This window comes from Scheffersomyces spartinae, assembly GCF_019049425.1.
Source record: "Scheffersomyces spartinae strain ARV_011 chromosome Unknown scaffold_17, whole genome shotgun sequence".
Taxonomy (NCBI): domain Eukaryota; kingdom Fungi; phylum Ascomycota; class Pichiomycetes; order Serinales; family Debaryomycetaceae; genus Lizanozyma; species Lizanozyma spartinae.
Window position 1 is genome coordinate 192,152 of NW_025065064.1, and position 26,768 is coordinate 218,919.

General features: G+C 36.8%; 9 protein-coding genes and 1 non-coding gene across 10 annotated transcripts; 6 read left to right on the forward strand and 4 right to left on the reverse strand.

The window, feature by feature from the left end:
* Positions 1–420: 420 nt before the first annotated feature.
* Positions 421–813, reverse strand: ECM15 (Ecm15p; the record flags this gene model as incomplete). Its single annotated transcript, XM_043192450.1, has 2 exons — positions 421–744; positions 808–813. 2 exons carry the CDS (start codon positions 811–813, stop codon positions 421–423), a joined length of 330 nt encoding a protein of 109 aa, XP_043048114.1.
* A 9,079-nt stretch (positions 814–9,892) lies between these two features.
* On the forward strand, positions 9,893–9,964 carry KQ657_001664. Its single transcript has one exon. It is a non-coding gene; the product is annotated as a tRNA-His (tRNA).
* A 112-nt stretch (positions 9,965–10,076) lies between these two features.
* On the reverse strand, positions 10,077–11,111 carry CDC10 (septin; the record flags this gene model as incomplete). Its single annotated transcript, XM_043192451.1, has 1 exon — positions 10,077–11,111. The coding sequence occupies one exon, from the start codon at positions 11,109–11,111 to the stop codon at positions 10,077–10,079; it is 1,035 nt and encodes a 344-aa protein (XP_043048115.1).
* A 425-nt stretch (positions 11,112–11,536) lies between these two features.
* KQ657_001666 (mitochondrial 54S ribosomal protein bL32m) lies at positions 11,537–12,127 on the forward strand (the record flags this gene model as incomplete). The annotated part of the gene is made up of 1 exon (XM_043192452.1): positions 11,537–12,127. One exon carries the CDS (start codon positions 11,537–11,539, stop codon positions 12,125–12,127), a length of 591 nt encoding a protein of 196 aa, XP_043048116.1.
* Positions 12,128–12,413: 286 nt separating this feature from the next.
* Positions 12,414–14,177, forward strand: KQ657_001667 (uncharacterized protein; the record flags this gene model as incomplete). The annotated part of the gene is made up of 1 exon (XM_043192453.1): positions 12,414–14,177. The coding sequence occupies one exon, from the start codon at positions 12,414–12,416 to the stop codon at positions 14,175–14,177; it is 1,764 nt and encodes a 587-aa protein (XP_043048117.1).
* A 342-nt stretch (positions 14,178–14,519) lies between these two features.
* On the forward strand, positions 14,520–15,212 carry PDX3 (pyridoxamine-phosphate oxidase; the record flags this gene model as incomplete). Its single annotated transcript, XM_043192454.1, has 1 exon — positions 14,520–15,212. One exon carries the CDS (start codon positions 14,520–14,522, stop codon positions 15,210–15,212), a length of 693 nt encoding a protein of 230 aa, XP_043048118.1.
* A 718-nt stretch (positions 15,213–15,930) lies between these two features.
* Positions 15,931–16,713, forward strand: KQ657_001669 (uncharacterized protein; the record flags this gene model as incomplete). The annotated part of the gene is made up of 1 exon (XM_043192455.1): positions 15,931–16,713. The coding sequence occupies one exon, from the start codon at positions 15,931–15,933 to the stop codon at positions 16,711–16,713; it is 783 nt and encodes a 260-aa protein (XP_043048119.1).
* Positions 16,714–17,173: 460 nt separating this feature from the next.
* KQ657_001670 (uncharacterized protein) lies at positions 17,174–19,132 on the forward strand (the record flags this gene model as incomplete). The annotated part of the gene is made up of 2 exons (XM_043192456.1): positions 17,174–17,181; positions 18,406–19,132. 2 exons carry the CDS (start codon positions 17,174–17,176, stop codon positions 19,130–19,132), a joined length of 735 nt encoding a protein of 244 aa, XP_043048120.1.
* A 92-nt stretch (positions 19,133–19,224) lies between these two features.
* On the reverse strand, positions 19,225–19,509 carry DAD1_1 (Dolichyl-diphosphooligosaccharide-protein glycosyltransferase subunit dad1; the record flags this gene model as incomplete). The annotated part of the gene is made up of 1 exon (XM_043192457.1): positions 19,225–19,509. One exon carries the CDS (start codon positions 19,507–19,509, stop codon positions 19,225–19,227), a length of 285 nt encoding a protein of 94 aa, XP_043048121.1.
* A 3,989-nt stretch (positions 19,510–23,498) lies between these two features.
* KCS1 (inositol polyphosphate kinase) lies at positions 23,499–25,670 on the reverse strand (the record flags this gene model as incomplete). The annotated part of the gene is made up of 1 exon (XM_043192458.1): positions 23,499–25,670. The coding sequence occupies one exon, from the start codon at positions 25,668–25,670 to the stop codon at positions 23,499–23,501; it is 2,172 nt and encodes a 723-aa protein (XP_043048122.1).
* Between the last annotated feature and the right edge of the window lie 1,098 nt (positions 25,671–26,768).

Here is a 26,768-nt window from a genome sequence, read left to right on the forward strand (position 1 = left end):
CATTATAAACTTTATACTATTCCAGTGTTTAATTATACAACTAATCAGAGAGTTTACTAACCTTATTGTCTTGAATTACTTGATACTAAATCCTAACATGGAAGTTTCAATTGCTCTTTTTTCATTAAGTACGAAAGCAATGTATTGTGATGTCATGCGCAGTTAAATTGTTTAGGCGTGCATTGCAGTTGGTGTTGTCAAGCGGAGTGTAAGCAACCTTCATATCCCAATTGAATGGAGAAGAGTTTGGTTATACGTCTAATAATCATAACGAACCAATAATGCAATGCAATCTACAACGTGAAAGAAATATATATTTTTAACATCAAATGCTTCTATACTAAAGTAAGAAAATCGCATACTAATAAAATTAAACATACGTGTGATAAATGTTTTCCTTTGTAGTACTTTGGTGGTAATTTAGATGGCGTCCAGCCTGAGTTTAGCTTCAACAACATCGATTTTATCTTGCGGACTTTGAACTTTGTCAACTCGAGTTCCTACACGGATATCAGATTGGATTCTGACAACATTATGCTTCGTGTGGAGTAGCTCATGCATTTGACCAATGAGATCCATCACTTCATCCCACGGGCCCTCAATGGTTGTACCTGCCAGATGTAACACGGTATGAAGATGAGACTCACGAGCCAACCGAGTAATAGCAGCGATCTCATTACTAACACTAGCAGTAGCTGTGCCAAGCTTGACCTGTGGGTTAGTATCAAGTGATTTTCTTCGAATCTAATCAAATAGGGAGTAACATACGGGGATCAAGCAAACGTCAGCCAAACAATGTAATTTAACAGTCATGTCCTATTAATGCTGGAAAGTATATAGTATGGGGGGATTACCAGCAACTATATGTTTACTTTAGAGGTTTTGATAAGAAGCTGATATCGTATGGTTGAGCTCTATCTAACTGCTCCGTTCTCATTCTCCACCCTGCAAAGTTGTGGTTCATTTTGTCGTCAACTTGACAGATAAAAAACAAAGAATCCTGTATCCGGCAATGGACCATTGAAAGAGTATACAAGGGTGGGGGCGATAAGTAAATTAAGTGCCATAATCGGATGATTACATTCACTTAGGTCCCCCAATTGATAAAAGATATCCCCATAAGATTGAAAGGGTATTTGTTAGCATTGAATTGCTTTAAATATAACAGTTTTATTGGTAAAGTTTCAGTTCCTACAAATTACAATACAGTAATTTTGTCAGTTCACACCCTCATTTGTGACGTAATCAGGTGTGCTATTTTATTTGAATGGAGTGTTATTAAACAAAGACTGCTCCTTTAAAAGCCACTATACTCATCGCAGACGGCTGCGATGAAGTTTGTTTGTGGTGATCTTTTTCCTTTTTTTAAGAATATTGTTAGAACCCCCAATATTGTATTTTACAGAGTTCCCGTAAGAGTAATCTTTCGGGTTCTAGTAGGCTTGACACCTACTTGACTAAAGTAATGTTTTAGATATTTTTTTAACTGTAAGGTGCTACATGCACGTTAAACGTGCTATATATTCATTTTCGGCGTTAACAACATCCCTTCTCGGTTCTAAGAACTAATTGTTTTATCCCTTTTAGCTTACGTCCAGGCACTGTAAGTAGACTGTGTAAAATTTCTTAGTTACAGGCCAATTGCCAAAGTACTTAAAACAGAGTTTCGAGGGTAGATGGTCGAGGCAGAGTGGCTTTTCCGGGTTAGGAGGATAAGTATGTATTTGATGCATGATGCGAAATGTGCGTCATGCTGCACGCAGTCATGCATAAAAGATATTCGACGCGCCTCAACAATACCGCAACACGTACAGTTGGCACGGTAAATTATTTGCCTACAAATAACCCAGTCATCACCGTAATTCCACAATAAAAACAAAAGGACCATGCGCATATTTACAACCCTTCTAGACAAAAGAACTAATGATAGAAATATAGCGGCTGTATACCTTTTTTCTCAGACCCAGAGGAGGTGAAGTATGTATAGGGTTGAAATTGAATGGAACCTAGTTGCACTTTCAAAACTACTTTTCTTTTTTAGAGTAGGTGGGAAAAGCCAAGAGATGGTGATGTGTAAAGACTCTTTCGGACTTCCTCAAAAGCCGACCTGTCGATTCTAGTCGCCGAGAAATGGAAGACCAACTGGGAGATGTTAGATCAAACTTTGCTTCCTTTTCACTGTAAAAGCCCTCCTATCTTTCTCAGTTCTTTGTCAGTAGCTTATTTCAAGTTATTGCTTAATTCTAATCGTATCACACTTCTGGAGACTTAGGCAAACTTGTTCGTAGTTTTGAACTCCCACAGTCAGTTGTATAGTATAGGTTGTACCAAGAAACCAAGCCTGACGCCTCTGTTAAGTATTTTTTGGCTTAAGTCCACATCAACCATTATCATTTACGAGATCTTTCGGTCCCTGAAATTTACATTCGCGTTTCACTAATTGTAAGCATAGCACAACGCCAGCATACAACAGTATAATAGCATGTATAGTACGGTATATATAAAATGATCTCAAAACGCTCCAACAAACTATTGTTCAGTAGTCCCCAAAACCCTTTCCATTATTATGCGACTTCATATCAGGTGTTAGAAGGAATACCTCCGCGCCTTTGTATTTCAACACACAAAGTTAAGACTGAGTAGAGAGTATTAGAGTAGGTATCGATCTTTCCTTGCATCTTCCGGGATGTACAACAAAATAAAAGGGTTAACACCTTTTAATAAAAACACCACTTCCAAAAGTAGTTCACAACCAACGTACCATTCCACTGTTAACACATATGTATTACTAAAAAGGTAACTGTTGTTGTCAACATAATTATTATTTAGGTATACAAAGTATACGTCATTCAGCCCAAAAAATATTCCGCAGTCTAGAAATATGTAAAGTACCAGCCAATTTGAGTAACGTAGGCGTTATGTTAGATATATCGTTAAATTTTCTTATTTCATGTCCCCGTGTGTTAGAATGTTAATTCTTATATTTTTAAACATAATATCACCGTTCCCAGGTTAACTCTAAAAAGTAGAAGTTTCCCTTAAGGACCAACCGTATATACAAAAAAGAAGGTATTGAAAAATGTGAAGCCTTTTGACAAAGCTATAACAGTAACCTTTTTCGAATTCTTTGGAACTCCTTCAAAAAAAAACAGCCTTTCCCAACCTCAAGTGGTTAATAGCATCATCAGCGAAAGCATTTTCAAAGTGTGTTATTCTCCTAATGCTACTGGATGATGTAAACTGCATGATCTAATAGTAATAGTTGTAATATATTAGATTCAATATCCAATGAAGACCATTTTAATGCGAACACTCTGATGAAATTATTTAAAAATAATAATGCATTAAAACAATCGAGTGAAGATAAGTGAACATTGCTGTTATGAACGGGAATTTAGCATGATGTCTGTGCTTGGGTCTTAAAGATTTTCATCCATCCTATAGACATATTAGGCAATGGCTTAATGTTAAGTTTTCTTCATCAAAGGATTATCACGTTAGTTGTAAAGGTATGTCTAAGGATATGCTATCCTATTGGTGATTACCATAATGTTATAATTTGTCAGAAACATACAAAGGGGTCACAAGAATGGATAGGTGCTGATTCAGAATGATAAAACTTTTGGAACAGCTCCGAAATGAGCAGAGGTTGAGTAGCAAAATCGAAGATTTGAGACCAAGAATGAATAAAACCCATACTAACAATAGCTGTGAATGAATTTGCATAAGTAGAAAGGTATGTTCCATATTGACGGTAAATTAGTACACCCTTTTTCGACCGAAGCTTCACGTAGTTATTGAGACTGAGTATAATACCCCATAAGTAAGACGTATCATTATTTCAGATTGACCATACTTCCAATCACTCTGCTTTACTGGAAATTTGTAGTCAGAATCATACATTGATGGCCTTTTCTCCTTTTCTCTATTAAGTTCTAAGGGACATCCTTGCTGGCTTACAACCTAAACGCAATAGAAAGGATTTCTTCATAACTACCACAAGTAGTGAATTATGAAGAAGATGCGATCTGAAGATAATCTTCTTTCGACCCACTGTCTGAATGAAGAGGCAACGGGGATTGGAAATTCTTGTAAAGGATTCCTAGCACAAGATTGAACCTCAAGCTTGGCAACTATCAATCACTACCTAGACGGATTTCATCTTTTAAGAATGATATAGTATTAACTCTAACGTATTGTACTGAAAACCCAGTAAGCGACATTAGAAATGATAATTTGGATTTTGGGAATAATTGTTTGGCATGGTGTACAATATAGCATAAATATTCAAGATAATCTTTGTGTCCTCGGCAACTGCGAAAATCAAGGCCTTGCACATATCCGTCAATTATTTGATCATGTAAGTCGGGTTATTTGCATTCGTATTTTCTGCGTAAACCTAATGCTGCTTGGGTATTCCACACGCACCCGAGCACCCAGTTTAAAAGTTCATTTATGTTGCGCCCGGAAGGAAGGAATAGCTTTTTGCACAAGGTCAATACATTCCTAACGTCAAACGGATTCAGAAAGAAGATCTGCACCTAGTATAATTTATGTTATGTAGGATGACATTTACAATAGTTGGATCCTTGCGTCCTGCCGAATCTTCTGTAATAAGGTATAGTGCTACCAGAAAATACGGTTCGTTAACTTTGAGCTACTAAAATAAAGAGAAGTGAAATTTAGACCTCACCAACCAAGTACTGGAACCAATACACCTAGATGTGGTCAATATATGCTCAAACTTATTGGTGTGGTGTGCAATATTGAACTAAGTATCTATAAGATAGTAAACATTTGGTTTTAACACGAACCTTTGCTCACCAACATCATATAGAAGGTGCGAACTTAATTATTCGCTGTGATGGCATTTGGCAGAAGTGGATATACAGTCGCGATGGGCCATCATTCTTTAGTGGGTGCCCGGTTCGATCTTTGCGGTCTATTATTTGCGGGTTTGAGTAGTCAACTTTGCAATTATAGGTAATGAACAACAATAACACTGGAGGGAAGCAATTCAGCACAGTATGTTGTCCGTAGAGAGGCGAACCGGAAGACGCCTCTTTCGTGTTGACCCCAGTGCATTATTCACGACTTCAGTTTTTTTTTCTATTATTGCAATTCATATATATCCCTTGAATTATAAAAGCCATTGCCAAAAATTCTTTAAAGGTGGCTATATAGCACAAAGTCAAAATAATCAAATAATTTGTCTCTTTCATTTACGATGTTTTCAGTACGTTTATTATCCTTATGAAAGCTGGTGAATTGAAGGTGATTCACACGACTTAATATGATCGCTCAATTTATCCACTGGTTTACAGAGTAAGCCTCAAAAGCCTGCGTTATCTGAACGTGTTTGGACGAAACATGGTATCTATTTAACCAAAAAGGGGTACAGAGAAAGACTCGTTTCTATTAAAATACACGAATATTGAATTCAAGTGCCTCTAAATACTCAACCAATAAAAGATGTAAAGCATCTGTAGAGAGCCTAGTCCTCAGTGAGAACCTACATCCACTTGATGGAGCACCATTAGCTTGGATGGTTCTAGAACTTCAAAAGAGTAGTAAATAATATGCGAGAACGAGGGTCTATCACCTCTATTCACACAATTTAACCTCAATTCGATTAATCAATATAATGTGTATTGAAATATTCAACTAGAAGGGGTAGTTTTGCAATATTCCAAAATATTGTCACTTAAAGGGAATGAATAACTTGATTCAGTTTGCAAGATCTGGTTTGTTTGATGGCTTAGACCATTAGGCAAAATATAACGAGGCTTCTTGGGGTTGCGATTGTATTGTCTTCAATCATATATATATTTTGCGTTAGAAATCATGCTCCATAGTTCACCTACTAGTTCCCAAGTCTCTACACAGGTAGTAAAGTATACATTTTAAAGTTAAATTTGCTAACATTATGCATACAACCTTGCAGTAGCTGTTGCTATTCTTTCGATAGTAATCAATTTGTCTAGTGTAATTAATGCACTGCTTAACATTGAAGATCTTGCAGTAATAGCATGCCTGTTTTGAATTCTGTTATTTTGCTATTAATAGCCGACTTCGAATACAATGTACAACCCTTGACAGATTTCATTCATTGCATATTATAAAAAATGGCAAAAAGGACCGCTTCTCTTGTTACGGAATCTTCAATTGGGACTTCTTTTTCATTTGCATGTACAAGTAGAACATATTCTCCCTCAAATAATATTAACCTTGAGGCATCACATATTACTAGAATGCGCATGCGTTATTATTCTACGCAGTCACGTGTCTACTAGCTATGTGGCTGTGTTCAATTATGATGCATGTATTATGTTGGTAACGCACAACCATACATTGATACTGCGATGCATTGTGAATGCAAGCTGAAACAATCACTCTGAAACTCTAAACTCACAAATGTATAAAATTCATGAAAGATCTTTCGTTTCATTTTTAAGCACAAGAGCTTTTTCATGTGGTATAATGCAATTACAATAATGTGTATTTATAAGTAACATTAAATTAGAAAGAATCCTTTTCGGCTTGTAACTGGATCCTACATTGTTCCGGGAAATGAATGCGAAATTAGAATTAGTCAAGCAAATTAAAATCAGAGATTTATTTGAAGAGAGACGTTTGAGTTACTATTCGAAATTGTTAACAGTAAATTGTTGTGGATTCCTAAAGCCACCGTCAGAAAATTAGCTCTTCGGCGGTAAAACGAAACAAAAAAGTTTTTGTAAAAAGACTTATTAAAGCTTTTATAAGCCCCCAAGATCCAAACTGTATCCGCTATTTAATAGGTTTTGAAATGAAAATGAATTTTGCAAGAAAAAATGATGAATTTGAGTTTTCACTAGATTTTAAAATTAAGCAAATTAATTAGAGTCACAAACTTTCCGAGGCATTTAAGTCACTTTAACTCTCCTAATATAAAATGCCATAATCAAGCAGACCACTTTGGAATAACAAATTCTCTCAATTGTAATTTCACTGACACTAATCAATGGAAACAACATTTTATAAGGTTATGTTGTTTACCGCAAATTTATAACATTAAAATAGCAGGCAATCTTTTTAATCATGCTGAATCAGTCTTTGATAATTTTAAGTGTTTTTTGAAAGAAACTTCTACAGAGTAGCTGGAATGGAAGTGCTTGATTAAGTGTCTATGAGACAGCTCGCTTGCAACAAGTATTAAAGAGAGTCATAACATATTCATTAAGCCTTGAAGCTTTTGTGTATTCTTTTGCTGCAATCCATGAATTCGCAATAGAATTTCTCTATGGCGTCGTATATTCAACCTTGTTCGAAATTTGGATCAGAGGCAGCCATCAATTACAACAACCAAAAATTGGGTTAACAATGCCTTTTCAGAAGTTAAATAGTACGAACATCTTATTCTAAAACCTAACTTCCTTCGTTCACAATGGAATACTTTCCCGAACTGCTTCAGTTAGCTATAAAAGGATGTTGTATTCTTATAACGAGAGGGCTTCACTTATATGTATAATGCAAAAGGTGACAATCTAAGCTCAAATATATACCTTGACGTGGCCGAAAGCAATGCGGAATGCCTTGGTTAGGGTAGCAATCTTCTGTACCTGCCAGCTAGCTAAGGTAGAGAATAGCAAATCCAAAGTATTAGAATGCCTTGACGATTTATATTATTAGTTCCACGGCTCAAGTTGTGCTCCAAATACGTTCCGATAGCAAAGTTATGCTAAAAAAAAGAGGATCGAGCTGAAAATTGATCTATAGGTCCATTTATTTTTTTTCTCTTTGTTTGCAAGCTCAACGCTTGAATGGAGTCAACTACGAGTAAGAAACAATTCTACTTGAAATAGTTTGGTTAGGTTTCTTATCCATGATTAAGATTATTAAAGCAATTACTCAGTTGGGTTAAACTTTTGGTTTTGACAGTACCGAACCTTGAGCCTGGGTGCGCTACTATGAGTTTACAGTCTTGAGAGCTTGCTACTTTTGTGCCTTATGAATAACAGTGCAATTGAAAGTGAAACAAAGTGGTTTTAGACGGGCCCACGAAAATCATGAATGACCCGCTTAGGAAAAATATCAGAGAGTTTGCAAGTAAAGAGATAAGTTAAGTATTGCGTTTCAAGAGATTTATCATGTGACTCAAGGGAAATATATTTATGCTGGAACAGAAAACATCATTAATGTGACATGTACACTTTGTCTCTAAATCTGGACCCTATTAAAGCCTAGAACGATTTCTTATTACAAATTGGAAGAGCCTTTTTATTAGGGTTCTATTTGACTCTGGATTTGATAAGGCCTGCTTTAATTGGAAATAGGAAATACTTCACTGCTAGTACATAAGTATGAAAGCGAAAGCACAAATTAGAAAATTGAAGAGAGCCCTTAAAAACAATCCAAATCCTTTTCATTTCAAAACACTAAAACGGTGGGCAATGTAGTTGAGGTAGTTTACAACGAATCACGCACAGTGCATTACGCAATAATATTGATCGAATGAACACATATCCAATTATAAATGATTCTGGTTAGACTTTAATACGCCTGCTCTTACGACTTTAGACTGGAATATGAATAACTAATCGGTCTTCTAAGGCGCAAAATTTTGCAGCCAGGTAATGTGCAGTCTAACGGGGCAATTGAAAGTGGGAAGTTGCTGCAAGCTAAGGTTCATTTGCGAAAGAAAGTTGATCAGGTAAGCAAGGAAGATCTAAAAAGGAGTTAGAAGATAAATGGAAGCCTGTTACTTTGCATATTTATGTATCCTCGGAATGCGAAAGAATAAATGGAACGCCTTGGTATACGCAGTTAAACTTCTATATTGGAGCCTCAAAACAATACCACAGTGTATCTTTTGAAAAATTGCGCTCAACCTAAGAATGAAGAAATGAAACAGTTGGTCGAACAAGAGGATGTAAGGCATGTATATAAAGTATTAAAAAGTCAGAAGGAAATCAGGATTTATGTTTTGATTAATACTAGAAATTATTTTAATCTTAGCAACTCAACTCCAAAGAAAAACTATACTGTAATTTGGAAGACATATTACTTTAATGGTACAAAAGTCTTGAACGTTATTCAAAAAAAATCACTCTTTTTTTGAACTTGAAATAGCATCTTTTGATAATGACTTGCATAAACGTCGAGAAGTAAGCAAGAATTGATTCAACATCGATCTCAGATAGAAGGACATTTTTTTCAAGGATATCAATGGATATTTGACAAGATCTTATCAAGTCTCTATTTGAGAACAAGTTATATAAAAAAAAAAGAAAGCTAACACAGTGACTGGCAATTTAGCTATTCACAATACTATTATCAATAGCTTAATGAGTACGATATCAACTCCACAACTTCACAACTGCATATACAAGTTAAATGAAGGGTAACAACTTAAAAATTTGAAAATCAAGAGGTTTCGCATTCTATTCAGTATTAAACAGACGTAATGATTTTGGAATTCTTTTGAAGGACAACATATACTCGCGGGATAGACTACCTAGAACTATATGATTTCCCCAGGGGTAAGCCCAGGATTATAGAACTTGGATGAGACCCAACCCACCAGTTGGAGTATGGCCCATCAGTATCATCGTCTTTCACCTGGTGTGAGCCATAAATCAGCCCAAAAGGCGCAAAGACGTCTTCACCAGACCTGCAGAGGTAAGGTTTTTTGTGAACCCGCAAAAACTCCGATGAGAGTTTAATCGCCCCTAAAGGGGTAACCCGTTCTAATTAAGTTCCACTAAGGGGATATTAGGCCCTGAATCAGTGGGAGGCAAGGACTAGGTCCTGCTATCAAGGAAGTTGCAAATTTCATCACATGCTATTTTTTTGAAGAACTGTTATATGCAGAAGGATCTAAATTCTTAAGTAAGAATTGTAAAATATATCAGCCGATCTAGTATAGTGGTTAGTACACTTCGTTGTGGCCGAAGAAACCCAGGTTCGATTCCTGGGATCGGCAGTCTTTTTGCATACAATGATAATGATTATTTTTATCTCTACTGTTATGCTATTAATCCAAATCCATTAAAGAGATAAACACATACTATAATGCTCTATATAAAAGTACTCATTCAATTAAAGGTGGAAATTTGTTCCGATGAAGGTTTAGTTTTTAATTCAGGGTTGCTTGGTGCGGCAGACACAGATTGGCCAATCACATTGGCGCTCGAATTTCTATTAGTGCTTGCATTTTCCTTCAAGGCAATTAATTGCTTAGATCTGAATGCTTCATAGTGTACCAAAGCAGTAGTTTCGATCAAGTCTTGCAAGTGGGTTCTAGTCAAGAAATCTCTCAAGAAGAGAAATTCACATTGAGTAACATCTTCAATGTTAATAGCACCCCATTTGGTTTGTCTACCTCTGGCAACTACCTTATCAAATTGAATTTCTGTTTGAGATCCAGAAACTGCAAAAGGGATCAATGATCTAATATCTGCGTTCAATTGTTTTTCATCTTCGAATAAATCTTCACTATCGTAAGGGAACAAGTTTAAGGAGTGCTTTTTGAATTCATTTTGTAATAATCTCTTATAATCTGCTCTTTCATCCAAAGTTAATGAATCAGATTTTGCAATTATGGGCACAACATTAGCAATCTCAGATAATTTCTTTAAGGCAAGAACATCCAATTGCTTCAATTTCTGACCACTTGGAGGAATAAAATAAAGAACACAATGAACCCTAGAGTCAGCAATATATCTTTCCCTTTGAGCAGTCAATTCCTTTCTCAAATATTGAGAATGTTGCTCTTTAATATATTTAACCAATGGATCCCAACACTTATCGTTGTTAATCAGATCACCAAATCCAGGTGTATCAATGATGTTGACATGTAATTTGACATTGTTTTCAACTAATTCATGTGAAGTAACTTTTATCTCAGTTGTCTTTTCAATAGGTTCTTCAGCATCCTTTCTACCGAATGTTTCTGTTAATTCTGACAGAAATAAAGTATTAACTAAAGTACTCTTTCCCAAACCAGATTTACCCACTACCATAAGATTGAACTGAAAACCTCTTTTCAATAAGCGATTTTCAATCTGTGTAGTGATCGTGTCAAACCCCACATACTTTTGAGGTTGTACTGTTGAAGTTCCTAACGACATTTCGAACAAGGTGATAGTAACAGAAGGTTATCAAGTAAAAGCTATCTCTATAGTAGAAAGCTTGAATCCAAAGTGATTAGATGCCAACTTCCTTTGATAACAAATAAAGTTTATAATAAGAATAAGACCAGTTACTTGTAAATATTAACCGTTGATAGTCAAAACCTTGTCGTCTAAAGAGCTTTCTCACAGTGTTGTTGTTTTCTGTATATGCCAAACGCGTTCAAATCTCAGACATTTATTGAACACACTACACTACCCTCATTTTAAAAAATCACATCACGTGATTGTATAATTTATGTACAGGCTTTGAAAAAAACGAGAGTGAAAAAAAATAGGCTCAAATAATCTGGTCATAGAGCCAAACTAAAGACCTTTCCAACCCCAAAAAGGAATATATATACACTAGAAGACTAAAAGAACAAATGTCATTGTTCTTGACTGGATTCAGATTTGGAGCTGCGGTTCCCGCTGTTGCTGAAGTTTTGGCAGGCTTGATTCCCCGTATTCCCACCGTTGGCCTTCGCATTGATTTGAGATCTCAAACTGAAGGAGACCAAAGATTAAGGGAATTAAAAGAACAAATTGAAGCCAATGAAGGTGAATCTCCTTTTATGATAGATAATGGAACCATATTAAAGGCTGTACCCAAAAAGAAGCCTTCATATCGCAAAACCAGAACCAAGTTTTTGGCATCCGGAGATAAAAAGATCAAACCTTTGGAAAACATCGTGAGATGCCCTGCTTGTGGTCACGTCAAGAGATCTCATTTCATGTGCATGAACTGTTTTGGTGAAATCAAGACATTCTTGAAAGCTAAGAAGAGGGAGCTTTTGGGTGAGATTGAAGTGAAATCTCCATTTGAAACAATGGATGATATCGACAAGAGAATAGTGTATACTTCTAAGAAGGATAATGAGCCTTTGGAAATGAAGGATAAGAGTTCATGGATTCCTCAAAGAGAGCAACCTATGATTTATTCAAAAGACCACCTAAGAAAGCCAAAGAGAAAGTAATATAAGTGATGTATAGCATTGTATTTCCATCTCTAGTTCACCTCTTGTACATATAGGAATTATATTTATCGTTGAGTATAAATTGTAAGCTCAAAATAGCCATGTACTATATATATAACTATGTTGTGTAACATGGGTGTCCACGAACTTAACCATAAGATTTAGTTACATTCTTAACCTCAGGCCACTTTAGGTTTAATTCGCACCCAAACACCTCATCTCAAAATTATCATCGCTAACGCAACCACCATTTACTAATATTATCCACTTAATGATATCACCAGACATGGATATTAGCGGTGCTAACAGACAGCCAGAGAACGTTATGAGCGGCATGTTTGAAGGGAGTACAAGGACAGCATCCTATCCTGATCTCAATAGACAAATTTCTACCAGCACTACTTCGAGGCCTCACCCATTAAATGTGAAACCTGGGGGAAATCAACTTTTAGGAGACCCAGAGCCTTCCTCAGGCAAAGCTACTAAATCGCAGCTTTTGGGGTATTTGGATATACTACCTGAAAGTTTACTTCTAGAGCTATTGAGCTACGTTGAAAGTGCCGATACCCTTCGAAGTCTAGCACATACCTCAAGAATAATGTATGCTTATTTATATGACGAGGAAATATGGCGTAGGCTCTATTTCCGCCAGAGTTCTGTATCTAACGGTAACTTAGAATTGAAATGGCGTGGGAGTTGGAGGAAAACATTGCTCCAAATAAATACTGAAGCACTTGTTACTGTGCATCGAAATCAACTCTGTTCGGATGTTATCTACCGTCCATTCCAGTGTTCTCAGATTGACTATGAACGTCTATTTCACAAAATTATTGTGGAAGAAGAAAAATACCATAAAGATGCTCTTGAAGGTGTGCTTGGTATTCTTCCAGAAGGCAGAATACAACGATTTCAGGAAAATGAAATGCATATTGAAAGATTCCGCAATCAATGGACAAATAAACCATTCATTCTTGTCAACAATGATGCTAACAGATGGCCACAATGGGATTTAGATACATTAGCTGAAAGATTTTCTGATGTTAAGTTTAGGCAAGAACTGGCTCAATGGGACCTTTCACATTATGTTCAATACGCTCGTACAAATAAAGATGAACTGCCACTATATCTATTTGACTGCAGCAGTGACGCTATGAAGGAGCTTAGAAAGGAATACAAAGCCCCTGCAATCTTTCAAGAGGATTTGTTCAAAGTATGGGAACAAGAGGGAAAACCTTGTTGTAGACCAGATTATGCATGGATTATTATGGGACCAGCTCGAACAGGGTCAACGTTTCATAAGGATCCCAACTATACAAGTGCTTGGAATACCGCATTAGTCGGTAGAAAGATTTGGATAATGTTTCCTCCAGATATTTTACCTCCAGGAGTTGGTATTGATGGTGAAGAAAGTGAAGTTACAGCACCAGTGGGTATTGCAGAATGGGTGATTTCAGGTTTTTTCAACGATAGTTTAAAAGTCCCAGGATGTCAAGTTGCAGTAACATTTCCGGGGGAATGCATGTATGTTCCCAGTGGATGGTGGCACAGTGTGATCAATATTGATGAGTCTGTAGCCTTGACTCAAAACTTTGTTCCTCAGCAATTACTAGCCAATGGTTTATTCTTCTTGAAGAATAAAAGAGAACAGATTAGTGGGTTTTATCCAGCCAAAGTATGCGAAGCCATTGGTGATTTTCTCCAAAACCAAAGAAGTGATGAGAATGAAGATGAAGATATGGACAAAATAAGAAACTACCTTATTCAGTTTGAAAAGTTAGATGAAGCTTTGAAACAAGAGGATTGCGGCGAGATTACAGAAGACAAACTTACAGCCATGCCAATCTTCGAGCTATACAAGAAGTTTCTCATAGCAAGTGGACATGGACTGGAATTAACAAAGGCATTGCAGAAACTTCAAGTTCTAGAAGAGAATGAGAGGGCTAAAAGACTTCAAAATATGCCACCAAAACACAGTGATAAATGGGAGAAGTTAACTGAGCTGACATGTTTTACATTCAACTTTGATAACAGTGATTCTGATGAGGATTAAGGATAGAACTACATTTTGTTAAGCACACTTGTATATACGAATGTAACAAATGTAATCAATTTACCTTTTGGGTAATTGTTATTATTGTATGACTTTGATTTTTACAGTTACCCTTTTTGTGCGCGATCCGAGTCAGATTGACTGAGTCATGTCATGACACTGGTGAAAAATAATGATCGGATGATCACCGCTTAAATATGAAAACCCAACAGTTCAAATATAAAAACAGGTATTTAGTACACTAATTAGACAATATAGAGTATAGACCATTGTACTGTTAAGCTTAAAGTCAATTACAAATCAAATCAAGTTAATTTCAAAATCAAAATTTAGATTCCCAGAATGACTCAGACTAAGGAAACACCATTGATATTTGCACCAGAAACATATCAATACGACAAGGGTCATTTGAACGAGCATGAAGTGGCTACCAGTCCAATAGATCAATTCAACGAATGGTTCAAATATGCTTGTGATGAAGTCAAAGATAAGGAAGCGATTATTCCTGAATGCACCACGTTTTCTACTGCTCGCTTACCAAGTGGTCGTATCTCCAGTAGGATCGTTTTATTGAAAGAGTTGGATCACCGTGGATTTATTATCTATTCCAACTGGGATCAGCTGAAGAAAAGCAAGGACCGTGAAACCAATCCATATGCTTCACTTTGCTTCTTCTGGCCACATATTCAGAGACAAGTTCGAGTTGAAGGGTTGATGGAACTGGTTGATAGAGAAACTTCCGAGAGATATTTTGCTACTCGTCCCAGAGGATCAAAAATTGGAGCTTGGGCTTCTCCCCAATCACAACAGTTATCCAGTAGAGACGAATTGGCTGATAAGTATGAATTCTACGAGAACAAATTCAAGGATTTAAACGATGACGAAATCCCTTGTCCCGAATACTGGGGAGGTGTTAGAATCGTTCCATTGGAAGTAGAATTCTGGCAAGGAGGTATGAGTAGATTGCATGACAGAATCACCTTCCTTAGAAACTCAGAATCTGACACCTGGACTCTGGTACGCATATCTCCATAGATAATGATAATGATAATGATGATGAAGAAGAATGAATAAACAATCTATTTGAAAACAATACAATTACAGTTACCCGGTATTTGAAGTGATAACCAGTAGCTTATCTGGATGTGCAACAGATACGTTTCCAACTTGATACTGCACAAACTGCACTTGAAAGTTCTGTCGAGGTACACGACCAGTACCTTAGTAAAACTTTAGTCAAACTCTTTCAATTTGTAATGTTGATGACAATTGACCTGAATATAAATATGTTAAGGTTACACTACCTGCCATTTAAATTATGAGTTTTTGAGTGTTACGTAAAGAACAATCCAATGATTAGGTAAACCGAGTGCTGCAACTTTTGCAATATTTCTTCTTTACAACGACGTAGTATAAGACTATACAACCGAATTACCACAACTATAATAGCTATAATGCTTAAGAATGTAATACCTATGGCCCCTAATAATGTAGTATTGGTTATCTCCTTCATCATCTAAGCAATTTCTTCCAACGACGAAACCCTTCGACCTCCACATTAGCGGCTTTTGTACCATCAAGGCTTAGCGATGCGTTTTGCTTTAATCGTAGTTAGTAATGTGGTTTGTAATTATTAGTGAGCGAAGCCAGTATATATTCTTCGGACGTCGCTCATTTTGATAAACTTACGTATAGGTAAGCTTACGTCAATTGTTATAAGCAATTAATTAATAGTTTTTAAAAAATCAGCGCTATGAAGGTAGCTGTTGTTGTTTACTCCACTTGGGGTCATATCTACTCCCTTGCTGATAAAGTAGTTGAAGGTATTAAGTCCACTGGTGCTGAAGTTGAATTACTTCAAGTGGCTGAAACCTTGTCTGAAGAAGTTTTAACTGCTATGCATGCTCCTCCAAAACGTAAAGATATCCCAGTTCTTAATCCTGAAGAATTGCCAAAGTATGATGCATTCGTCTTTGGTTTCCCAACCAGATTTGGAGCTGGTCCTGCTCAAATATTTGAGTTTTGGGGTCAAACAGGTGGTTTATGGGCCTCCGCTGCATTAGCAGGTAAACCTGCTTCATTCTTTGTTTCCAGTGGTACTCCAGGTGGTGGTCAAGAAGTTACCCTTAGAAATAGTTTATCATTCTTTGCTCATCATGGTATGCCTTACATCCCATTGGGATACAAGGATACTTTTGCTGAAATCACCAACTTGGAAGAAATCCATGGTGGTTCTTCTTGGGGTGCTGGTACTTATGCTGGTAGTGATGGTTCCAGACAACCAACTGAATTGGAATTGACTGTTGCTTACAAGCAAGGTGTTAGTTTCGCAACTCATGCTGTTAAGTTCACTTCGGAACCAGAAAAGAAGTCAGAAACTAACACCGCTACCATTTCAGCTTCAGATTCAACCACTAACATTGCTACAAAGCCAGCTGCAAAGACCACTGAAACTTCTAAGACAGCAAGACAGTCTCAACAAGAGCCCGCTCCAACTGCAACAAAGTCTGAATCCAAATGTTGTGTCATTGTGTGATTCGATATCGTGCTCAATAATAACAATATACTTCACGATGATGTACAGTTTAACTTCTATTCTGTTTCTTTTAACCTTCACACACGCAAGAATCTTTTACTACAATGCATAGATTAGTTAACAACAACTTAATGTAACAATACAACACTAGCTGTAAGCTATCAACAAAAAAGGAATGTTGATTGGGAAATTAGAAAACTAAGTTAGTACCTTGACCAAGAAGATAATACTAATAGTACACTTTTATGCATACAAAATATGAGAAGGCACATTAGAGTTGTTATATTTCACTTATAGTTGCTCTTATTCTTTTTCGCCATATTGGTGTTCTCTTGTCTCAACTCCACTAACACCTTGCGGCTTATGTTATGTTTAATAAGTAACAGTTCACAATGCATTACTTACTTCAAACATGCGGGGCATTGGTCTCGCCAAACAAAGGAGCGAGCCTTGAAGCAGAATGGCTGAGTATATTGCACTATTAAACCACTATCGCAAACCCTTACAAAAACAAGAGGATCCGAACCAAAGAATACCCAAAACAATTAGATCTCTTTATATTAACCATATAACCAGCCATTGAATCTGTTAAAGAGTTTAGTCCATTTATGATTTGATTTCATTGAAACGCTTACTATCAACGAATCAAGAAACAAACAAGGGGACTCTTTTGAAACTTAAAATAAATAGAATATAATGCAATGAATTTCATAGGATTTTCAGTTCCGAAGCCCATTGAACCCCACAATGAAAATTGCATTTCTATGGATTTCTTATTTCAATTCCAAACAAAAAAACAAAATTAGGTTACCCTTGCATGTGACTCTCCTTGGTTTCTACTATAACGTAGAGGAATATTCTTTGAATCCATCGAGCTGGAAGTTATAGGCTGCTTTTTTATTACTAAGTAATATCATTGTGTCTGCAGCTATAACATCTTAATGGGTTACTTAACATTGATTATATAGGACATAGTCCAAATAGTTTACCTTTACCTTAAGTCGGAGAGAAAAAACAAAGGACAAGACCAGCATGCAAAAAGGCGCAAGATAAATTCACTGACTGTTACCAAATCAAGTGCTAAGGATGCAATTGGATGCTCTTGTGTTTTAGGGTTTCGGTGTGCGGGGCTCTTGTAGTCAACTACCGGGATGTCAAGGCAATGCTAAATAGCTATTTATCAAGAAACCTATGTTTTGATTCTTAGATGGATCGGAACGGTATCATTAATGTATGGATTTGTTTGCGTTTGTCTTTGACTACTCGGTAGAACGTGAGCTCTTTCAAAGATTATCAACTTTAAAGGGAGTACCGCGTTCTACTCGTGATGCAGTTGAAGTCAGAAAACAATAAGAATAAAAAAGAATAAAAGCACTACCACTATAAGTTCCATAAAAATAGCTCTAAATACGTGCCTAAGGTGTTTTGCAAACCTTATTAAGGTTCAGTATTCACAAGGAACAAAAGGCTTGATATTAAGCATTTAGAATGTGAAATAGAATCATCAACACCTGGAAACTAAATTTGAGCGTGTTTACACGACCACTGTTCGCTCTATCGTGGAATGTTTAGCTGGGTGCCAAATTAGTATAGACTCATTTTACATGCTCTTCTATTTTGGCTGAAGATGCACCTGATATTTGATGCGAGGCCACCGAAACGTCCCAAAACAGTAATTCATATTCATGGAAGGACGCTGGACGCTTCCACATTGGATAGCCACTCAGCTACAGCCAATAGCAGTACGGACCCATTGTTTATGTTGAGTTCCAAACCACTAAAGGCCAAGACTAAAAAGAAAGCAGTTATTTCAGATGAACAAGTAAATGTTGATAATACAGCTTCTGCAAATGCATCACTGATAGAAGTTATTGATGATAGTGAGGATGATGAGATTTATGGTAGTGCTTCCGTTGAACAGTCAATTTTGATCCAAACATCTCCAACCAAGAACTTTACAGAGTTGAACTACGATCAGCAACATATAGAGGATGCCAATGACGTTTATCATGATTCAGATTATATAGACGTATCAGAGAATGTGGGCCCTCATCTAACGGCATCCGGCCCGGCCAAAACTGTACTTAAACCTGAAACCAGGGTATCCGAGTCTTTAACACTGGCTGATACAAATCGCTTGGAAACTAGACCACAAGGGGAATTGATTTACGAACAGGATCACGAAAACTCCACTCCAGTTAAGGAAAGTAACCTGGAAGAGGTCCAGCCCCAGAGATTCGTCACACTTAGCATCAAAAGCGCACAAAATACTGATACAAAGTCCATATCAAAGCCATTACGACTAAAAGGTAAACCATTAACTCTACTCTTGACCTCTAATGGCGGAATCAAAAGACGGGTTGGATTGTCCAAACGAAGCAACATAGACTCTTTACATCAGTATTTGGATAAGCGGTAACAATAATTATATGATTCAATCATATTTTATAGCATAGAATAGAGTAGTTTCAAAGCTAGAATGATGAGTTTGAACGAATGAAATGATATTCTTCAAGATAGTTCTTCATCATCAACTTGATTTTCATCGTTATCTCCAATGATGCCATCTTCTGCTGCCTTCAGTTCCGCTTGCTGTTTACGTTTCTCCATTTGAGCTAGCCCATCATAAAACAGTCTCCACAAGTCTCCTGGAGGTACTAAAGACCCTTTACCAATGACGGTGCACGCAGAAAGCACACGATTCACGCATTCCAAGTGGTACAAGGACTCATCCAATGACTTAGTGATCTGTTTGAAAAGCAAATCCCTTTGTTGCTCAAAGTATGTAGAGGACATCCTTGAAACTCAGAACTTGATTTAGAACCAGTATCAGAAATAGAATCAGATTTGACAAGGTTGATTGATTAATACTATATATGAGTATTCATGTAAGAGAAAAACACGAATTTGTGTTTGCGGTTCGATTTCCAGTAGCGACGCGAAATCAATATTGTGAGTTAAAATTAATTACGTCAAGCAATTTCTAATAAACTATGTTAAGGCTGATAAGGTAAACATAGCAATCGTTTAAAAACGTTCACGAGATTTTGCTAGCATATTCCAGACTCTCACAGTAATAGTGTCCCAAACCACTTGACTTAAGTGAAACGTTGTGTCGGTTTGCAAGTCTCCAGTTCAAATGAAACACGATTATGCAATTGACCTCAAGCTATAGTTAAGACAAACTGGTAAAAGGTTTGAAACAGTGATTATTACTGCTAAGAAAATTATATTTCATCTAATGTGTGCGTTGAATGATATTTTACAACAAACGTAATCAGATACCAAGAAATTCAAGATTCCGTGTTCATAGCAAATACGATGTGAGCCCCTTGGATAACCAAAAATGGCAAGTCGAAATGAGCTGCGACATCTCAAAAATGATAGGGGGACGCAATACGTCATGGCAAGCTGTAATATCAGAAAGTTATTGTAAAAGTAGTTATTATCGTATATTCGGCTGCGGGTGTTGCCTCTGCTGGTATGGCGTGGTGGGGTCATTCTAACTTTTACACTTACGCAGAAACAACAGATCCTTCTAGGTACAAGGGGCAGTGTTAGGGGTTAGCCTTTCCCTTTCTTCCTTTTTTATATTTAGGAAGAAGGAGCCATCATCCTTGTTTAACTTTGCCATTCTCGCTATCTGGTTCCGTAATGGTGTTTAATATGTGTGATATCATCGCCACCAATACTTTTATCTGATTTAAGAATGTTCTATCGAGGATAATACCGAGGCCAAGTTTGGCCATGACCCTCGGAAGTTACTTGTGAAACAAAAAATATTTTGGGCATCCCAAAAATAGTTGTTACGTTAGTAGACTCTTTTTCTTCAACTACATATCCAGGTATATTTGATTTACTGTGTTATAGAAATCTTTGACCCCACCACAGTAATGTCACTCTAGCCTGGTAGATCAGCAATATTTATTGGTCTATTATGTTAAAGTTCAATCGTTTGGCGACCTTTACGCTAAAATGGTTCTACATTAATAGGCATACTTAGTAGCATTTTTTTTATAGTAAAACTATATTACTTATAAAGACACTTTGTTTAACCTACAAACACATGAACCAAAAAAAATAACCCAATTGACAACTAATAATACATAACGAGGACAGGAGTGGACGTGATTTAAGGAAATCACAATAGAGCTCAAGCTGTTACTTCTTGTCAATGTTTTCCAACACTAAAGCAAACAGAAGCAGGACACTTCTTTGAAGGTTCCTGACCGTTATTCTTCAAACTACACCTTCTCTTGTAGTCTTTTTTCTCATCAAACTTTTCAAACGTTTGATCCGTTTTCTTGTCCTTCTTTCCAAAGAGCGACATTGATAACCTGAGTACCGAACAATAGTAAAATAGAGCACTTAAAAACTTCAATAATTTTTGAAGTTATTTGTTATTTTTATTATAGCAATAACAATAATAATATTCTCAACAAGAGCTTGTTGAATCTTTCTCTTTCTTTCTTTCCTGATAAAATGAGGTACTTATATCTTCAAAGTATGGCAGCGTTGTAGGGGTTGTTACTAATAGCACATGATACCTTTATGACCTGCAAATACTGTAATAGAATACTAAAAAACACAATTAATACCAAACAATTAAAACTAATGTAGAAATATACCAACGAAAAATACCAATAACCAATACTGGTATTTCACAATCTGAAAGGAAAGGTTAAAAGACGAAATTAAATAGAAATGAGAAGGGAATAATCAAGCAACTGATTAAATAATGTAATCCACTCGAATATAATTTCTGGATGGGATATATCTCAAGAGTACTACCAGAACCAACAAAGGCAACGGCAGTAAAACACAAACCACGAGGATTGCAAGCGCACACTAAACCAAGCAGCAAAAAAGCACAAGCTTAAATTAACAACTATCTCTTTTCGATGTTATATCAACTCTCATTCTACTTTTTAAGTAAATTTTAGGGGACTACCAATATTTATACAAAATTACGCTCGAAATACAATTTTCCTATAGCCCTTTTGGGTTTATGGTCCCCAGTACAGGCCTGGAAAAAAAAAACCTCACTGAGACACAACCTCTTCCCAGTCCGTTTGTTTCGGCTTACTTTTGACTTGTTCCTGATTCGGAGTACCACCGTACATACCATACCAAGCGGTGCCGGGGCTGCGAATGAGACGAAAATTTTCACTTTGGAATGACGTAGGGTCGTGTAGGAATCATAATAAAAGTGGTCTTCACTGATGGATAGAGTACAGGTTGACTAATTGGCATTCTACTGGAAAGTATATAGCCGAGGGAAGTCTTCGATATTCCAGGAGGAGTATGAGAACTGGTGATTATATATGTAAGCCAACTAATAATCTTTTACAAACTGTTACAACTTCGATGAACCCAACATACGATTTGTTTGAAATTATTTATCTGGTCGTGTAGAGGTAGTACATCATTACCAGTATTTAATATTTGGTGGTCTACGGCCTCTACATTGTAAAGTTTGACGGGTGGTATAGGCACACCACCAGTATAGCAAAGACGGCATGTGGGAATAGGAGGTAATTAGGGTAAAACCTACACTATTTTGAGCCCACATTGACTTTATATTCTTAGGGTCCATCGAATAGTCAACAATATCTTTTTGTTCCCGGAACCAACCTAAAAACTTGTTCTTGGTCGTGCCGAGTCGATTACATTTCATTCGTCAGTCGAGCTTTTACGAATTCATTTATTCGCTTAACGCGTTTAAAGCATTCTTACAAGACCCATACTCCACTTAATTATTATGTAGCATTCCGTCATATCAAACCTTACAAAATAGCTTCAAACATCTACTCCACCCCCACCACTCTACACGCCTGAATCAAGCAACTTTTTGCGCTGAGGCATTTTTCCTATTTGTCACCGACGGTCGTGGATCTGCCCTTTGGGTTAATAAATTTTTTAGCTGCAACAAAACTTGTTGTCAGTCCACGCCCAAACCGTACAAAATCTTGGAATGGATAATTACTGTTATGGCTCATGTAACGTGACTCAATAGAACTAGGTATCGGTTGACTATCTGGAACAGGTAACTAGTAACATTTACTAAAAAGGAAACTAGTATTGGAGCATAAACGGTAGAATGCGTTTGGTATAACTTCCGGATACCTCCATTACAATTGCTGCCGTCTTATCTCAGTCATAACGGTCTCATCTGAATTCTGTCGCGATAATAATCTGTGCTTTTACCTTGCTTTGCTATCCCCTATGGATCTCGGTTATTTTTTCTTATTTTCTACGACGTAGCACTAATTAGCATTTAACTTATTTAATTACAGCATTATTGTTATTCATCTATTATTATTTCTACTACTATTACGAACCTTATCATCGTACCAATGACGTAACATGGAGACATATCAAAATTTCCTCATACATATTTTATGGGCTAGTGGTTGACCTTTGTTGATTGGAGCTACAATTAGTACCACACCATTAATTGCTCCCCTCTTCCTATATATTATGACAAGTACCACTATCACCACGGAGAGTCGTACTATCATAGTCCCTAAAATGTGGATAAAGAGATATCAGTGTTGCATGTCATTCCTTTTCCAATTATAGATTATACCACATCTGGCATGTCGTAGGACTCTGTCATCGTAGACTGATCTTCTTGATAGGGATTCTCTCAAGTGCGTGCTCACGTGAGCAGGTTTTACCAAAAGTACATCACGTGAAGTTCCCATTTGCTCGACAGGTTGCTTTACCTAAACCATGCCAGATTATTATTGTGAGTATTATTAAATATATGTATGTAAACATACTTATTCCGATATCCCATATTCTTCTTCTTCCTCTTCGTGAGGATACGAAATATCAAACGGATCGATGCCATCTCCTTTTAAATCCTCGGGAAATACATCGAGCCATGCATTCTTCTTGTTAAATTCCTTCTTATTAGCTTCAAGCCATCCATGAATTGTTCCCTTCACTGATTCATATTCAGTATTAGTGATTATCAAGAATATTGCCTTAAGATATGTCACCAAACTTTCAATTCCCTTAAGATACCCCATATCAGGCAATTGTGGATGTTCAGGTGGCACTGTCACATTAATATTATTTGTAAAATCAGCATTACTTTCGTAGGTGACACTTTGTGCAAAATCAATAATCTTTACCTTGATGGGCGATGAGGTTCTATCTTCTATATCGTACCCGGAAACATTCCCATCATACATAAACAAAACCAGTGAACCATATAATCGATATCCACGAAGCTGTGCAAAAATAGCATGTAGTTGTTCCAATTGTTGAACCAATGCAGGGATATGCACTATGATACTCCATTCGCTAAGCCCATCGTAGAGAAATTTGGCCAAAGTACGTGCAAATTGAGACCCTCTTTTCAACCCACGGCCAAAGTATTTGTCTCTTATGAAAAACTCTTTCGTTCCAGCATCCCAACATTGCATCCCACATACTCGTACCCCAAGTTTACGAGAGGTAGTTTGAGCACATTTCCTTCTTTGGGAGGCTTGTTTAGCTGTAGTAGCTTCAATGCCATATTGCCTTGTACCCATTTTCAAATCAAGCACACAGGGATGCTTCATGAGGGAAGTAAGATCCTCAAGAAGAATAAATCTTTCAAATCTAGTATGTTTTACCAATATTGGAGTTGTTGCTGATAACACACTGGCGGTATCTCCATCATCTTTATCTTGAAACACTTCTTCAATTATCTGTGCCTGTAAATCGGTATTAACTGATGTTGAACCAATTGACACCATATCATCCACAGCAGGAGCTTTTGTGAATCCCAAATGATAATCTGGAAGCTCATCTGGGAAGCTATCACTATATTGTCGCCATAACTTATCAGGAATTATATGCTTATTGTCTTCAAAAACAACCGAAATATTCTCTTCTTCTCGATTAACAATATGCCCTATGATATCAACAGGAGAAGCTTCATCATCATCAATGATTCCTCTCCCTCTTAAATTAGATTTGGAATGTTGTCTGCGAAATAGTTTATGAGGAGGTGTTGTTGGGGAAGAACTGATATTATTGGTAATATGCATTCCGATTGGTTTGGTCCCATTCTCTTCAATCATTGATGAATATCTTACATTTAATACTCCAATATATTTTGGCATAAAATTCAATAACTCAACCACTTTTTTCTCAATAGTCTCATACCACAAATTCTCTCTATTAACAAGAGCTTTACAAACTGCTCTTTTGCTGAAGCTGAAAATGGCTGTGTGACCACCAACTTTATTTTTAAAAGGTCGTAATTCAACTGTGAGTGGGAACAGGTTGCGAGATCGGGGAGTTATAGCTCCAGGTGGGCCAAAACTTGACGTTGAAGAGATGGAAGGTGCCACAGATGTAGGCTTTAATGATGCAGAAGAAGACTCAAATCTGGCATTTGGTTCGAGATGCAAATCCAGAGACAGGTTTGTAGCAAATGATGTAGTCCTTTTTGTCAGTTTTTGAATCTTTGTAATGTGAGTTCCAGTGTGATCATATTCAACATGAGCTCGCATATGATGTCTTTCAGTTTGTTCTTCTCCTGTCATAGCTTCCAATTCATTATCTGAAACAGATTGGTTCTTCAACTGAGATGATGATTGAATATCCTGTAAATCAGAGTTACGATCAGTTTCTGGGACAATTATTCCTTCCTGTTGATCTGCTGATTCTACATCTTCAGAATGATGAGATGTACCATGAGGGATATATGTTGCCGAAGATACTGGTTCCAATTCGTTATCATCGATTTCAAGACCCAGAAACAGACTCAACGCTTCTACCTCTTCATTGCTATCTACCAATACGGCTTTTTTATCTTGATCTGTGGATGCAAATGAAGATAGTTCATTGGGTACTGCTGCTGTCTCATCAATTCTAGTACTATTTTTTCGAAACAATCTCAATGATCGAGCGGCTTTTCGACCGCTGACAGCTGACTCCAACTCAATCTTCTCCATTATCTCATGGAATCTCTATTAGTGATCGTGGATGTAATCAGCAGCTATACGCTATGAAGATGAAAGAAATATAAGGGAGACCTATAAACTATCAAAATTGTGGTAGTGTTTCCTCAAGGTATAATGGTTATATCTCAACTCCAGTGTCTCACAAATGTACTGGGTGTATCAGATTAACGATAACGTCAAAGTAATCACTGTTTGATGTAAATGCGAATGTATGAGTGTCGCCACTTTCAACTCTTTTCAAAGCTATGTCGATGTTGAGAGTCGTCGTGCCGTCCACGGAATTGCTTAGTTAAATGTGAGATAAGATATACACACAAGTTCCTAAACGTTATGGAGATGATATGTTTTTCTGTCAAAAACGAGGGTTGGGTTTGTGTAATCTACTACATCACTTCTCGGCGAGCACGAGTTTTTGATTAAGGTGTTGATGAAGGCGGTGGTATTTACAGTTCAATTAATGTCAATTGACATCTGCTTAGCACGTAAAGCAAGTAGTGATGCACCTACAGGTCTCATGTGTTTGTAGCTTACGTGCTTTTATCCATATTCTGTGGTAAAAGTGCATTACGATGTAGTCGAATGTTGTACCATACTAATTAAAACTCTCATTGAATGATAGTAATTGAAGAATTACACTAATAATTATTGCTATTACTCACATTCTACTTTACATTCCATTCGTGTATGTGCCGGTAGCACGTTCTTAGACACTGTCTAACCCAAATCGTTTTTATGAATTAGTTTTGAGTAACGAAATATCATCATGGGACAGACCCTCTTTAATATTTATAGTTATGAGGTCTGCATTAGGGTCAAAGATTGGAAATTATTATATCATCTACTATTACCTAACAAATATAACCATAATCTTATCAATATTATTATATACTGTCATATCAAACACAAAATTTTAAATATATGTTGCATCGGAGATATATTCCATTCAAGGCAATGCTTACTCCGTCAACTACCACTTTACACAGCACACGTTTCGTTTGTATCAAACCACACACACTGTGTTACTCCCCCAGAAACTAATCTCCCTTCGCGCCTGCAAAAGTTTTTCACACACGACCTTTCCATTTGGTG